Source organism: Chiloscyllium punctatum, chromosome 5 (genome assembly GCF_047496795.1).
Source record: "Chiloscyllium punctatum isolate Juve2018m chromosome 5, sChiPun1.3, whole genome shotgun sequence".
Lineage (NCBI taxonomy): Eukaryota > Metazoa > Chordata > Chondrichthyes > Orectolobiformes > Hemiscylliidae > Chiloscyllium > Chiloscyllium punctatum.
Window position 1 is genome coordinate 13,359,043 of NC_092743.1, and position 13,651 is coordinate 13,372,693.

A 13,651-nucleotide genomic window follows, 5' to 3' on the forward strand; every position below is an offset into this window, starting at 1 on the left:
TATGTATATTACAAGCAACAGTGGTCTCAGCATGGATCCTTGTGGAAAACCATTGGTCACAGGTCTCCAATTTGAGAAGCTACTCTTTGTCTCCTGTTGCCCAGTTAGTTCTCTATCCATCTTGCTAGAGCACCCTGGACGCCGTGCAACTTCACCTTCACCAGCTTACCATTGGGAGGCTTATCAAACACATTTCTAAAGTCCATGTATACGACATCTACATCCCCTCCCTCATCAATCAACTTTGTCACCTCTTCAACAAATTCTATTAGGTTTCTAAAACATGACCTTCCTTGCACAAAACCATGCTGCTTATCACTGATAAACTTATTCTCTTCCAAATGGATATATATCCTATCCCTGAGTAACTTCTCCAGTAGCTTCCCTATCACTGACATCAGACTCACAGGTCTGTAATTACTTGGACTGTCCCTGCTGCCCTTATTAAACAAGGGGACAACATTAGCAATTCTCCAGTCCTCTCGGACTGGAGGTGGACAACAAACTCTGGCCTAGAATGACCTTTTAAAAATGGCATAATGGAACAGTTGGACAGAGAAAGGAGTAAGAATACAAGTAGACAAGAGAAAGATGTCAAGGGAGCAACATTTCTTATAAAAAAAAGCATTCATGTGACAGAACTGAGTGCATAAAGCATATTCATTTCCATCCTTTTATTGAAAACTATACAGGTATGACCAAACGTAATGACACTTTTTAATATCCTATTACAAAACCCATTTTTATTATTCATATATGTACAAATGAAGGAAGAACTATGAACCATGGAGCAATGATTGTCTACAAAACTGAGCCTGAATTTTTTTTTTACCCACAGATTATGACATATGACGAGATTTCCAATTTTGACATTTAAAAAACAATTTCTACTTGTCTTCCCTTTCAGCTTGTACTGGACAATGATCCAGTAAAAATAGTTCCTTGTGATCTTTCGTGTCTTTTAGAGATGAAAAACGTCCATTAATTTGCTACAATTAGATTTGCTCATGCTTTATTTCATCTCATATATTCTGGAGCGGAGTTACAGTCAGCAAGCACTTGTAATTCTGATCCTGAGCTAGTACACAAGCCTGGCTCAAACACGGTGGGGTTTGGCTTTTTATTATAAATATATCACTGTGTAACAAAACAAAATGAAAAGATTAATTCTCCTGTACAAATCAGAAGAGATAACGTTTATAACCTAGCATTGCTGTCATTTTAACCCTTCAAATTGAAAAAAAAAGTTAAGCAATGCTCACAATCTGGTTGCTTTGTGTGTTTTCCATGGGAATTCAGATGAAACTGCACCACTTAAGAAGAGGCAAAGTAAGACTCTTAAAAAATGGTTTTGTATTTACATTCCAGCCCACCCCTCCCTCCAACCAATCCCGAAACTGTCCCGCTTACAAAAAAAAATCAGTGCATTGTTGGAAGGGGTGTAACTAAGAGTTCATACCATCCTTGGAGTTACCATACATGTCTGCCAGCTTTTTGAAACGGGGTCCCCAGTCACTGAGGTAATCGTAATTCTGGTCCGATGCTGAGGTGATGGACTCTAAGGAGCTGAGTGATTCTGCTACTGAGCCGTTCCCCTCAAATGCATATGTCTGGAGAGAGTCATACGGAGGAGCACAGGGATCTGTGTCAGCACCTTTCATCCTCTCCCAGATAAATTCCCTGAAGATGATGTTATCAGGAGACAGCTTGTGTGCAGCTTTCGAAAACAACTGAACTTCGGGCGTGACATCCCGTCGTGTTTTCACATCCTGAATGAAATTGAGATTCCTCAGCGTAGCCATGTCAAAAGCTTCCGTGTCCTCCTCACCGCCCCCCTCATCGTCGTACCTGACTATATTCTCCCTAATGTCCTTCTCTTCGTCAAATATCAAAGGCTCCTTCTTGCGCCTTCTCAGTGTCACAATGAGCAGCACCAGTACTGCAAGACAAAAAGAACAATATTCAAAATCTGCTCTGCTGAGGTAAAATACATAGGAACATAGAAACTAGACCAATCAGCAACTTGAGCCTGTCTGACATGGCTGATCGCTACACAGATTGTTCCAATATATCGTGCAGTTTGTTAATCCCTATTCGTTGTAACGCGATTGATGAATTGGGAACGCTGTTTCTAAACCATGAACTTTTAAAACGTGTGTGTGTGCTACAACACCAATACATCGCCAACACTTTAAGTGCTGTTTCTGAAGCGAGATTTTTCTAGAATACAGGATCGCACAAGAACGCGTTATAAAAGAACCACCTGCATTAACTTCATCTATCTACCATAACCCTTCCCAATAAAGGGTCACAGAGTTAAAACAGAGACGAGGTGGAATTACTTCTCTCAAAAGGTGGTGAACTCGTGGAGTTCAGAGTATGGTATAATACTGGGAAACTGAGTAAAGTACAGGAGCGGGTAGACAGACTTTTAATCAGTAACAGGTTGAAGTGGAGGGGGCAGGAAAGTGGAGTTGGGGCTGAGATGAGATCAGCCATGATTGTATTGAATGGTGGAGCAGGCTCGAGGGGCTGAATGGGCTATGCTACCTCCTGCTTCTTATGTGCATATATCATTAGCTAACAAATCCAACGGAATTGAAACGTTCAATTGATCACCAGTCTCAAAGGCTTTTCCTCTCAGGGATTGGGAGTGGGTGTGAGAGTTCCAGTTTTCAGGGCCCCCCCCGTGGGGAGAAATGCTTCCTGACATTATGGCTAAACTTTAAATATAAAAGTCGAATCAAAATGAAATGAGTGGTGTTCTGTGTGAAAGTGATGGGATTCTCAAAGTGCTGATTTTCAAAGCAGCATCCCAGTTAGAGATGGAGCGCAGTCACCCAGGTTTCTCACTTGTGTTCATTATCCAGTGCTTCCAAAAGGAATTTGGACACGTTTTGGGCATGATGTGACTTCCCACTGGAAAACACAAGCGCAATTAACTTTCTGTAACAGCAGTCAATACCCTGTGCTGGATAATGCGCATTTAGCATTCATGAGAGGGAACTGAGGTAATCATATCCTGCTTCTCTCAGTCGTGGTCAGATACCTGGCTCACCGTGCGATGGAAATGATGAAGCAATTCAGAATGTAGTGGCAATCACTCATTGCACAAAACTCCAGCTGGGAGCTCATGTATTGTGTTTGCTCATTGAATATCTGTTCTCAAAATGAGTGCAGAACGACCTGTGTGCTCTGCACAGAGGCTGCAGAGACTAGGTTTGTACTTCGTTCAGCACATCAGGTTGAGGGGGTGATATCATTGTCATGCTCATGATGATTAAAGGTATTGCTCGAGAGTGAGAAAGCATTTCCTGTGCGGGTGAGTTCCAGAAATGAGGGGACATGCCATATTCACTTGCAACTGTTCCCACAAAGCAGAGTGGAATTCCAGAACTCTTGCCTGCGAAATTTAAATTTCAAGGCATGGTGGTTCAGTGGTTAGCACTGCTGTCTCACAGCGCCATGGACCCAGGTTGAATTCCTGCCTTGGGCGACTGTCTGCATGGAGTTTACACATTCTCGTGGGTTTCCTCGGGTGCTCCGGTTTCTTCGTACAGTCCAGAGGTGTGCAGGTCAGGTGGATCAAACATGCTCAATTTCCCATCGTGTCCAGAGATAACCGAGCTAGGTGGAAAATGCAGGGTTATAGAGATAGGATAGAGGAGTGTTTCAGGTTGAGTCTTCAGAAGGTCAGTGTGGATTTGATGGGCCGAATGACCTGCTTCCACACTGTAGGGATTCTATGACTCTGGGTTTCATAGATGTTGGTCAGGCCAGAGTATTAGAGGACATGGATCCAAATCCATGGTAAATGGACTTAAAATACAAGTCAGCAAAGATCTCATTGAATTAAGTAACAGCTTGAGAGGATGAATTATCTATTGCAATTCCTGTATTTGCCGAATGTATTTTTCATTGAATGAAATTGACCATTGAAGTAACTTTCCTATTGTTACACACACTTTTAATCCTACAGAAGATAGATTTCCTTCATATGTCTGCCTGGTAGTCTGTGCACTAAAGTTCCTGAATAAACAGTTAACTGTACAGTGTGAGTTTTTGAAGCAACTTGAAGTCATTAACATGCAGGGACATATCTTTCCCTTTGGTTGTGCAGAGAAGAATCACAGAAGTATTATGGTGTAGAAGTAGATTACTTGACCATTTACACCTGGATCAACTTGTTAAATGAGCATCATTACCCAGTGCCTCTCTCCTGCTTTTCCTTCATATACATTATACTTTTCCTTTTTGCTAGCGTTATTTTGCTCATTAATGAAAACAAGTTCGTGAACTATCGTTCCTTTTTAACAATGTTTTTGATTTGATTTGGTTTATTATTGTCACATGTACCTGGGTACAGTGAAATGTTTTGTTTAACGTACAGTACTGGCAGATCATACCATACAAAGTGCATCAAGGTAATAGAACAGAGTGAGGAACACAATGTTATGGCTGCAACAAAGATGCACAGAGATGGAGGTCAACATTTAAATTTAAAATTTGCGAGGCCCATTTAGAAGTTTAATAACAGCAGGGAAGAAGCTGTTGTTGAATCTGTTGGTACGTGTGCACAGAATGCCAGGCAGATATATGAAGGAAGTCTGTCTTCTGTTGGAGTAAAACTGTGTGGGGCAACAGGAATGTTTGCTGCTATCTTTGTTGGAGCACTCTCTGCATTTAACACATTTTGTACATTTTTCCTTCAGCTGTTCATTTATCATTTTTGTTAAGCGTAGAACTGGGAAGTTAGGCATACAGGTGGAGGCCATTCAGCCCTTTGAGCCTGCTCCCCCATTCCAGATCAAGGCGGAACATCCACCTCAACACAATATTCCTGAGCTATTCCCATATCCTGGAATTGCAGTTGTATCTCGGAATCTATCAGTTTCTGTCTTGAATATACTCAATGCTAGAGCTTCCACAATAGAAAGGACCATTGCCAGTAAGCCAGTCTCTCCCTTAGGTGTTGAATGTTCATGACTTGACTTCACTCTCAGCCCATGGTTCTGAAAGTCCTCTCTCTCTCATGACAGAAGGAGAGAGATAATGTAATTTTGCAACAGTACAGAGGAGAGCTACATGTATGTTACCAAGCTCGAAGCTGTGGCCATGAGGGAAGGTTGGATCGGTTAGGGGTTGTTTTCCTTAGAACAGAGCAGACTGAAGGGCAATTGATCAAGATGCAAAATAATGAGGAGCTGCATAGAGTGCACAGGGTAGACTCAGAGGAGAGGCTAGACCTAATGGAGAGGCTCATGACTGGGGGCCTTTCCGTAGAAGAACTAGATGGAACATGGAGAAAAACATTTGCCTCAGAGGGTGGCAGATATCTGGAATCGGATGCCAAGTTTTCCGGTGGCCTCAACTCATTGAACAGGTACTTGGATCTGCTCCTGAAGCCTTGGAACACGCAAAATTTCAAGGGAGATGTGGGAAGTGACATTAGAATTTGCAGCTAGCCTATTCAGCTAGCCTGGGTCTCTTTCAGAGCTATAAATGCTCTATGGCTCTATGTGAGATCCAATGCTATTTGCAAGCTCCTATTGCATCTGGCCTTGCAGCCAGAGTATTTCAGATTAGGATGACTGGCTGCATTCCAAACTTTTTCTCTCATCTCATCTCAACAAACTTTCCAAAACTCTTGGCCTTAAAATAGCCATCCTCTGGTCAGTGGGGACAGTTTCACCCAATCTGATCATATCCCTCAGGCTTTCTCCATCGAGCTCTGATATATCTTCGTGTTTGGCTTCGTCTCTTGATTTGGGTCTTTCTGTCATCTCTTTCTCTATTAGATTCTTCTCTCTGTAATTTTAGATGATCATGTCTATGCAAAAGACAGCCTTTTGAATCAATTGTAAAATTTGGAGGTTACTGTGCACATTTACCAACCTAGTATACGTAACCCAGAATTGCTCAGGGCTTCACTTGCTTTGCCCTCTGTATACTCTGTGTCAAGTCCTGTACTCACATGGCCCCTGGTTAACCTAGAGTCTGAGATCTTTACACCTGAAGTCAGATGTTGTGATGTCAGGAGCATGTTTCCTAAAAGTATATTACATACTAGCTGAGAGACGTCAGTGTGACATAAAAGTTGCTAAAGGTTTTGCTACTTTCTACTCCTTCACATTACCCCTGAATGTGGCTAATCTCAGTAATGGTTAATATAACAATTATCGACTGCCGTAAAAGCCGTTAGGGTTCACTAATGTTCTTCAGGGAAGGAAAGATGCAGTTTCTCCCCGGACTGGTCCACATGTGACTCCAGACCCACAGCAGTGCGGTTGATTCTTAACTGGAATGGCCCACAAACCACTCAGTTCAAGGGTAGGATGGCTAATTAATATTGGCCTTGCTACATCCTGTGAAATATCACAGAATTGTTATGGTGCAGAAAGACGCTATTCAGCCCATTGTACATGGACTGGCTCTTCATTACCTAGTGCCTAGAACTGAGAACCTCCTGCTTTTTCTCCCATAGCCTCGCACACTATTTCTGTCTGTATAATCACCCAACTCCCTCGAACGCCTCAATTGGACCTGCCTCCATGACATTTCCAGGCAGTGCGTTACACATCCTCATTACTCACTGTGTGAGAAACATTGTCCATTATATTGCATTATATACCATTACAATAAAGCTGTTGCAAGGAACGGCATGGTGGCTCAGTGGTTAGCACTGTTGCCTCACAGAGCCAGGGACCCGGGCTCGATTCAACCTCTGAGTGGAGTTTGCACATTCTCCCTGTGTTTCCTCTGGGTGCTTTGATTTCCTCCCATAGTCCAAAGATGTGCACATTAGTTGTATTGGCCACAATATATTGCCTAGGGAAGTGTAGGTTAGGTGGGTTAACCGTGGGAAGTGCAGGTTTACAGGGACAGGGTAATGGAGTGGGTCTGGGTGGGATGCTCTTTGGAGGGTTGGTGTTGACTCGATGGGCTGAATGGCCTGCTTCCACACTGTAGGGATTCTAAGTCAAATTAAGAGTTACACAATGTGGATATTGACCCTGCATGTTTGTCAGGCCACATGCCTCCCCTCACAGGTGTAATTTGGTGGAAGCATGAAATGCTATTGGTGCTGTGAGGTGCGCCTGGGCCCCTTGAAACAAAAATTCCCGTTTCGGAATGGACGGTGCCAGGACAAACCCATTAAAGGCGCAGTCACGTACCTAATAGTGTCAGAACGCAGGCCAGTATGGCAATTAGTGCTCCGGTGCTAAGGCCAGCGGGCAGGATGAAGGCTTCAGCGTTGCAAGATTGAGCAATACCGTCATCATCACAAGCACAGACCCGGATCGTGAGGGTGCTGGTGCTGCTCAAAGGCGGAATCCCGTTGTCCACAATCACAATGGGCAGGAAGTAAACAGCCTGTTCTTGTCGACTGAATCCAGCTCTCCGAGTCAGAATCGTGGCTGTGTTATCTAAACATTGTTTTCAGAAAATAAATCACACTGTTTTTATATAGAATTCCATAGAATGACACACAGCAAAGAAAGGTAGTTCAAACAACAAGTCCGTGTCAGTGTTTTAGAAAGAATTCATTGAGGGGGATGTAGGCCTCACTAGCTGGGCCAATGCTTATTGTCCGTCCCTAATTGTGAAGGTGGTGCTGAGCGAGGTTGCCTTATCATTTTATTTTCTTCTACAAGGTCCATGTGTGGTAAAGACTTCCACAAACCGGAGGTCATTGCTGGGAGCAGCACTGGCACGTCAAACAGTATGTGTGGACCCTGAAGACAGCCAACCCAGCTTCCAGGGAATGTTGGTGGTGAGCTGCCATCTGGAACCGCCGCGGGCTATTCGGTGCAGACAGTGCCGTTAGAGAGGAGGTTCCAGAGGCCGGGCGACATGGAGGGAATGGCAATGCTGTTCCAAGTCAGGGGGGGGGTGTGTGGTTCAGAGGGGGAACCTGCAAATGGTGGTGTTTCCATGTAACTGCTGTCATTACCCTTTGAGATGGTAGAGGCCATAGATTTGGAAGGTTCTGTCGAAGGAGCTTTGGTGAATATCTCAGGGGGTGGAAGGGGTCGGGTTTACATCAAGACCCAACACCGAGGGCCTGAGGTCCCATGAGGAGCTTCATATCACTCAGGCTGAGGGGACAGGTGATTGTGCTCAGTTTGGGAATGGAGCTGATGGTGGCAGGCCTGGGTCTGGAGCAATACGCAGCCATCCTCAATCTCTCTGCCCCTGGTTTTCACTCTATATCCAGGTCAATCAACCTTGTATGCTTCCTCAGCCATTAAGATATATAGTGGGGATATCAAGAGAGGGGTGGCACACTGGTTAGCACTACTGCCTTACAGCGCCAGGGACCCAGGTTCGGTTTCATCATGGGTGACCGTCTGTGTGGAGTTTGCAAACTCCCCCCGTGTCTGCGTGGGTTTTCTCCGGGTGCTCCGGTTTCCTCCCACGTTTCAAAGATGTGCAGGTTAGGTGGATTAGCCATGCTGAATTGCCCATACTGTGCAGGGATGTGCAGGCTTAGATGGGTTATCCATGGAAAAAATGCAAGGTTACAGGGAAGTGATGAATCTGGATGGGATGATCTTCAGAGGTTTGGGTCAAAGCCAAGGCTGCCACACAGTAAGGTTTCTATGATCCTTTTCCCTGAGTATCTTTAGAACATGGAATTTATGATTAAATGGAGTGTTTGAGACAAATAGTATCCATATACTTTACAGAGCGTTAGGAAAGGAGAGATGGCTCCTTTGGTTATATCGATAATGACTTGTGTTTTTGAACTTATGGGATGAACAATATGTTCTTATAAGATACAAGTATAAGTGAGCCTTTGCTTAATAATTTAATATTATAGTGTTATAGCCATTCGGACCTCCTTCCAAATATAACTTACTCAGATGAAAGTCGGTGCCTATTTTAAATTGTCATTTTCTTCCCACTTGTTTGACTTTAAATAGGCAATGCAAAATTTGTCTTTGCAATCGTGTCTCATTCAGCAGCTGGTCACGCCCTTGAGTATATCACAGCTTAATTATGACATGCACAGTGTCATCCATCACCTGGTGACATGAGGATGGATTGTGCGAGTGTCACAGGTCTCTGGTGCATTTACACTTTGATAGAACAACATGTTTGTGTCGAGAAGCCATTAACTGAGCAAAAAAAAACATTTTTGTCCTGCTGTCATACCACAATGTAAAATATATCACATCAAAAAAGGGTGAGCTCTTTTTTCATGTCTTCTCAACCCAACTTGTTGGTGAATGTAACATTGAGACTTTTGTTCCCTAACTGTCTTGCACAAGTTGTTTCTTTTTTGTGAATTTTAATTTCTGTTAAGTCACCTCTATTTGCCCGATTTCACATCATAAAGCCCTAGGCAAGTTGTGCAAGAGCTGGTGTGCTGACAGAGACATTACGTGCTGACCAGATTAAGAGAGATAAACTTCAAATTTTAAAAAAAGGTTGCTGCGTTAAGCGAGTCATCTCAATGTCATAATGATCAAACAGCATTGTATCCAAAGAGGCAGTTCATTCAAATTTATAAATTATCACTGTGACAATTAGTTTATAATTGATCAGTTCTGAAAAATGGGCATATTGGAAACTGTGTATCTGCTTCTCTCTCCTCTTAATTTCAAATCTGCAGCATCCAAAGTACTTTGCTTTTAATCTAGAATTATTATCCAGCAGAAGAAATGGCTTTCGTTTTGCTAAGCATGTAAGAGAAAGGCCACAAGCTGCAAAACTCCGACTGACCTGAGGAATGACCAAGCAGAATAGAAATAGGTACCTCTGTTATCTTGCACAGTGAAATTCAGGTTATTGGCAGGCCCGGCAGCAAGGGAGAAATAGAAGTGGTGTCCGCTGGGGGGTTTATCTCTGTCCACTGCACTGATTCTCTGAATTATCTGTAATTGCAGTTAAAGATTAGATTTGATTTGCAGCCCAAAGCATGACTGAAATGAACTCAACCACGCCAGGACAGATTTAGAAGGTCAAATATTTGCATGAGACAAATCACCATGTCCGAGACTTTGCAAAGAGCCATGCATCATGTAAGATGAAGATATGAGGAAACAGGGAATGGGGAAACTGTCTTGTCATTCACAGAGTCAGAGAGTTGTTACGGTGCAGAAACAGGCCGTTTTCCCCATCGGATCTGCACTCGTATTGCCAATCGCTTACCTTTTCCCCATATCACTGCACACCATTTCAATCCAAATAACCATCCAATGCCCCTCTTGAATGCCTCAATTGAACCAGCCTCTGCCACATTTCTCGGCTGTGTATTCCACACCCTAACTACTCGCTGTGTGAAAGGTATTTATTTCACATCACTCTTACTTCATTTGCAGGTCACTTTAAATCAATGCCCTCTCATTCTGTTCTTTTTTAACGATTGGGAACAGCACCTCCCTAATCTACTCTATCCAGCCGACACATGATTTTGAAAATATTTACCCAATCACCTCTCAACCTTATTCAATCCTGACTTCTTCAATCTATCCTCATGACTGAAGTTTCTCATTCCTGGAACCATTATTGTGAATCCAATGCATTCACATCCTTCCTATAATGTAGCACCGATAATTGTACACCATATTCCAGTTTAGGTCAAACAAGTTCAACATAATCTCCTTGCTCTTATACTCTATGCCCATTTAGTAAAGCCAAGACATTTTTCTTTAATAACTTCTCTCTCCACTTATCTTGCTACTTTTAATGATCTGTGCACAGAAATACCCTCTTTAGAAATGTACCACCTATTTTGTATTGTCTTTCAATTTTCTTAAGACCAAAGTCTATCACCTCATACTTCTTCACATTGAACTGCTACCTACCCACCCATTTTACCAACTTGTCAATGTCCTTTTGGAACTCGACACTGTCTTCACAGTTCACAGTAGTTCTAAGTTTCAGGTCAGGTCATTTGCAAACTTTGAAATTGCTTCCTGCACCACCAAGGTCTAAATCATTAATGTAAACCAGGAAAAGGAAGGGTCCCAATACTATGACCTGGGGAACGGCACTACAATTATTCCTCCAGGCCAACAAATACTCATTGACCACTCCTCTCAGTCTGTGCTTCTGGCATAGGTCATATGCAATCTGATAGGCTTGGGTTTATTGTCCAGTTTACATGTTGAAGAATGATTCTACATAGTTCCTTTCTGTCTCCATCCACCTCAACTGCCCAGTAAAGGATATCAGCATCATACATCAAGATGGCGATGGGCTGATACCCATTACTGACGTGTAACTTGGCATCCAATAGTATTAAGACAGAATCGCATAACTGGGTTATGATCAACACTTCCTCTAAGCTGGGGACACACAGCCATCCAAAATCTACTGTACATGGGGACAAACAAGCTTGCAGAAAGAATGTTCTCTTTAAGCTACGCTGCTAAGTGGAGATCTTCATGAAACCTCTGAGTGCAACACCCAGAGGAAGCAATGTTCAATACTGAGGGATAATGCCTCCCGTTCAGTCACCATGTGTTGTGGAATTGTTGGACGTGCTGCCCATCGTGGATACTGAGCTGTCTAGTCCTTATCGACTGACTTAACAATCTTACAGTCAAGATTAGCGTGGTGCTGGAAAAGCACAACATGTCAGGCAGCATCCGAGGAGCTGGAAAATTGACATTCCGGGCAGGAACTCTTCATCAGGAATGATGCTCATTCCTGATGAAGGGCTCCTGTCTGAAACATTGATGTTCCTGCTCCTCGGATGCTGCCTGACCTGCCTTGCTTTTCCAGCACCACGCTAATCTTGGCTCTAATCTCCAGCGTCTGCAGTTCTCACTTTCGCCCAATAATCTTACTGCTCTAGATTCTGTGCCAGCAATGACGGCTTGCATTTTCGTGGTGCCTTCAAAAGTAAAATGTCTCCAAGGTTCTTCAGAGCAGCCATGTCAAAACCTGACTCTGAGAGCCACAGGAGCCAATATGACTACAGGCGCACAAAAGCCTGATCAAAGCAGAGGGTGGAAGAGGTGTCAAGGCAGAGAGATTTAGAGAGAATTCCCAAAGGGACATTGAACAGGATAATGAAGATAATGTGAAAGGAAGAGATTTGAAATCAATGATAACATTTAAAAGTTGAGCTGCTGCTGATGTAAGTCATTGATCATAGTTAGGACTGTAGGGACTAAAGGGAGTTAATACAAGTTAGGACACTGGCAAGAAAGGTTTAGATGACAGACTGAGCAAAGTGGGAAATATATTTCAAGTCCCAATGAGAAGTGAAAACACTCCATCTGTGACAGTATCAGTGCTGCATTGTCACTTCACATCCTCCTCGATTCCCTTGTCATTGTTGACACAATCAACCACAAGACACAGCGAAGCTGCTCTCCCACTGTTTTGGAAAATGGGACGACTCTTGTTTGACTCCTCTCTGATATACCCAATCTTACAAGCTGGTTAAGATCTGGATAACATTCACCTGGGCTGATAAATGACAAATAAGATTCACACTGCACACGATCCGGGCAAGAACTATTTCGAACAATGAGAGAATCATACCATTACGCCTTGACACTCAATGGCATTACAGTCACGGGGTTACCACTGCCCACAAACTGAACTGATCTATTGCATAAATGCCAGAGATTACAAGAGCTTGGAATCCTGTTGTGGGTAACTCACTCCTGACTCCCCAAAGTTTGTCCAGCATCTATAAGGCACAAGCCAGGAATGGCCCCAACTAGTGTTCCCTCTAAGTTGCATAGAGTCATAGACCATGGTAACAAACCCTTTGGTCCAACCAGCACCCTGAATAAAATCCCAAACTAAACAAGTCCCACCTGCCTGACCTGGCCCATATCCCTCCAAACCTTTCCTATTCATGTACCTACCAAATGTCTTTTAAACATTTGGACCCACATCCACCACTTCCTCAGAAGGTTCATTCCACACATGAACCATCTTCTGTGCAAAACATTTGTCCCTCATATTTTTTTTTAATCTTTCTCCTCTCTCCTTAAAAATGTTCCCCCTGGTCTTGAATTTCCCCATCCGAGGGAAAGGACAACTAGCACCAACTCTATCGATACCTTGGATTATTTTATAAACTTCTATCAGGTCACCTCTCAACCTCCTACGCTCCAGTGAAAAAAGTCCCAGCCCATCCAGCCTTTCTTTATAACTCAAACCTGGCAATATCCTGGTAAATTGCTTCTGAACCCTCTTCAGCTTGAAAATATCCTTCATATAACTGGGGACCAGAACTGGACAAAGCATTCTTCTGGAACACTGTGTATATGCAACTGCTCCAATGTTCCATAGAAGGTAATCAGCACCTGCATGCCAATTTCAGCATGGAGTTTCAGTTCAATCAAATGGGCTGCTTTGACCTGGACGTTCAAATATCTTGAGTATTATTAAAGCTGCACTCATCCAGGCAAGTTGGGAGTCATCCATCACACTCCTGTTTTGTGCCTTGATGATGATGGACAGGCTTTGGGAAGGTAAGATGTGAGTTAGGTAACACAGGATTCCTCGTCTCTGTCCTGCTCTTGTAGCCACAGTACTTAAATAGCTATTTCAGTTCAATTTCTGCTCAATGGTAACCCCCCCCAGGAAATGGACAGTGGGCGATTCGTTGGTGGCAATGCCATTGAATGTCATGGGTAGGTGGTTAGATTGTCTCTTTTTGAGGATGGTCATTGTC

At 43.2% G+C, this 13,651-nt stretch overlaps 1 protein-coding gene across 4 annotated transcripts in view; it reads right to left on the reverse strand.

Moving 5' to 3' along the window:
* Positions 1 to 653: 653 nt before the first annotated feature.
* cdh7a (cadherin 7a) overlaps positions 654 to 13,651 on the reverse strand; it is a 183,108-nt gene continuing 170,110 nt past the window's right edge. For all 4 annotated transcript variants that reach the window (XM_072569783.1, XM_072569781.1, XM_072569780.1 and 1 more), the window contains 3 exons: positions 9,764 to 9,881; positions 7,176 to 7,427; positions 654 to 1,939 (listed from right to left, as the gene is read on the reverse strand). In XM_072569783.1, the coding sequence (XP_072425884.1) occupies positions 1,446 to 1,939; positions 7,176 to 7,427; positions 9,764 to 9,881 (864 nt within the window). In that variant the 3' untranslated portion in view covers positions 654 to 1,445. The remainder of the gene's footprint in view (positions 1,940 to 7,175; positions 7,428 to 9,763; positions 9,882 to 13,651) is intronic.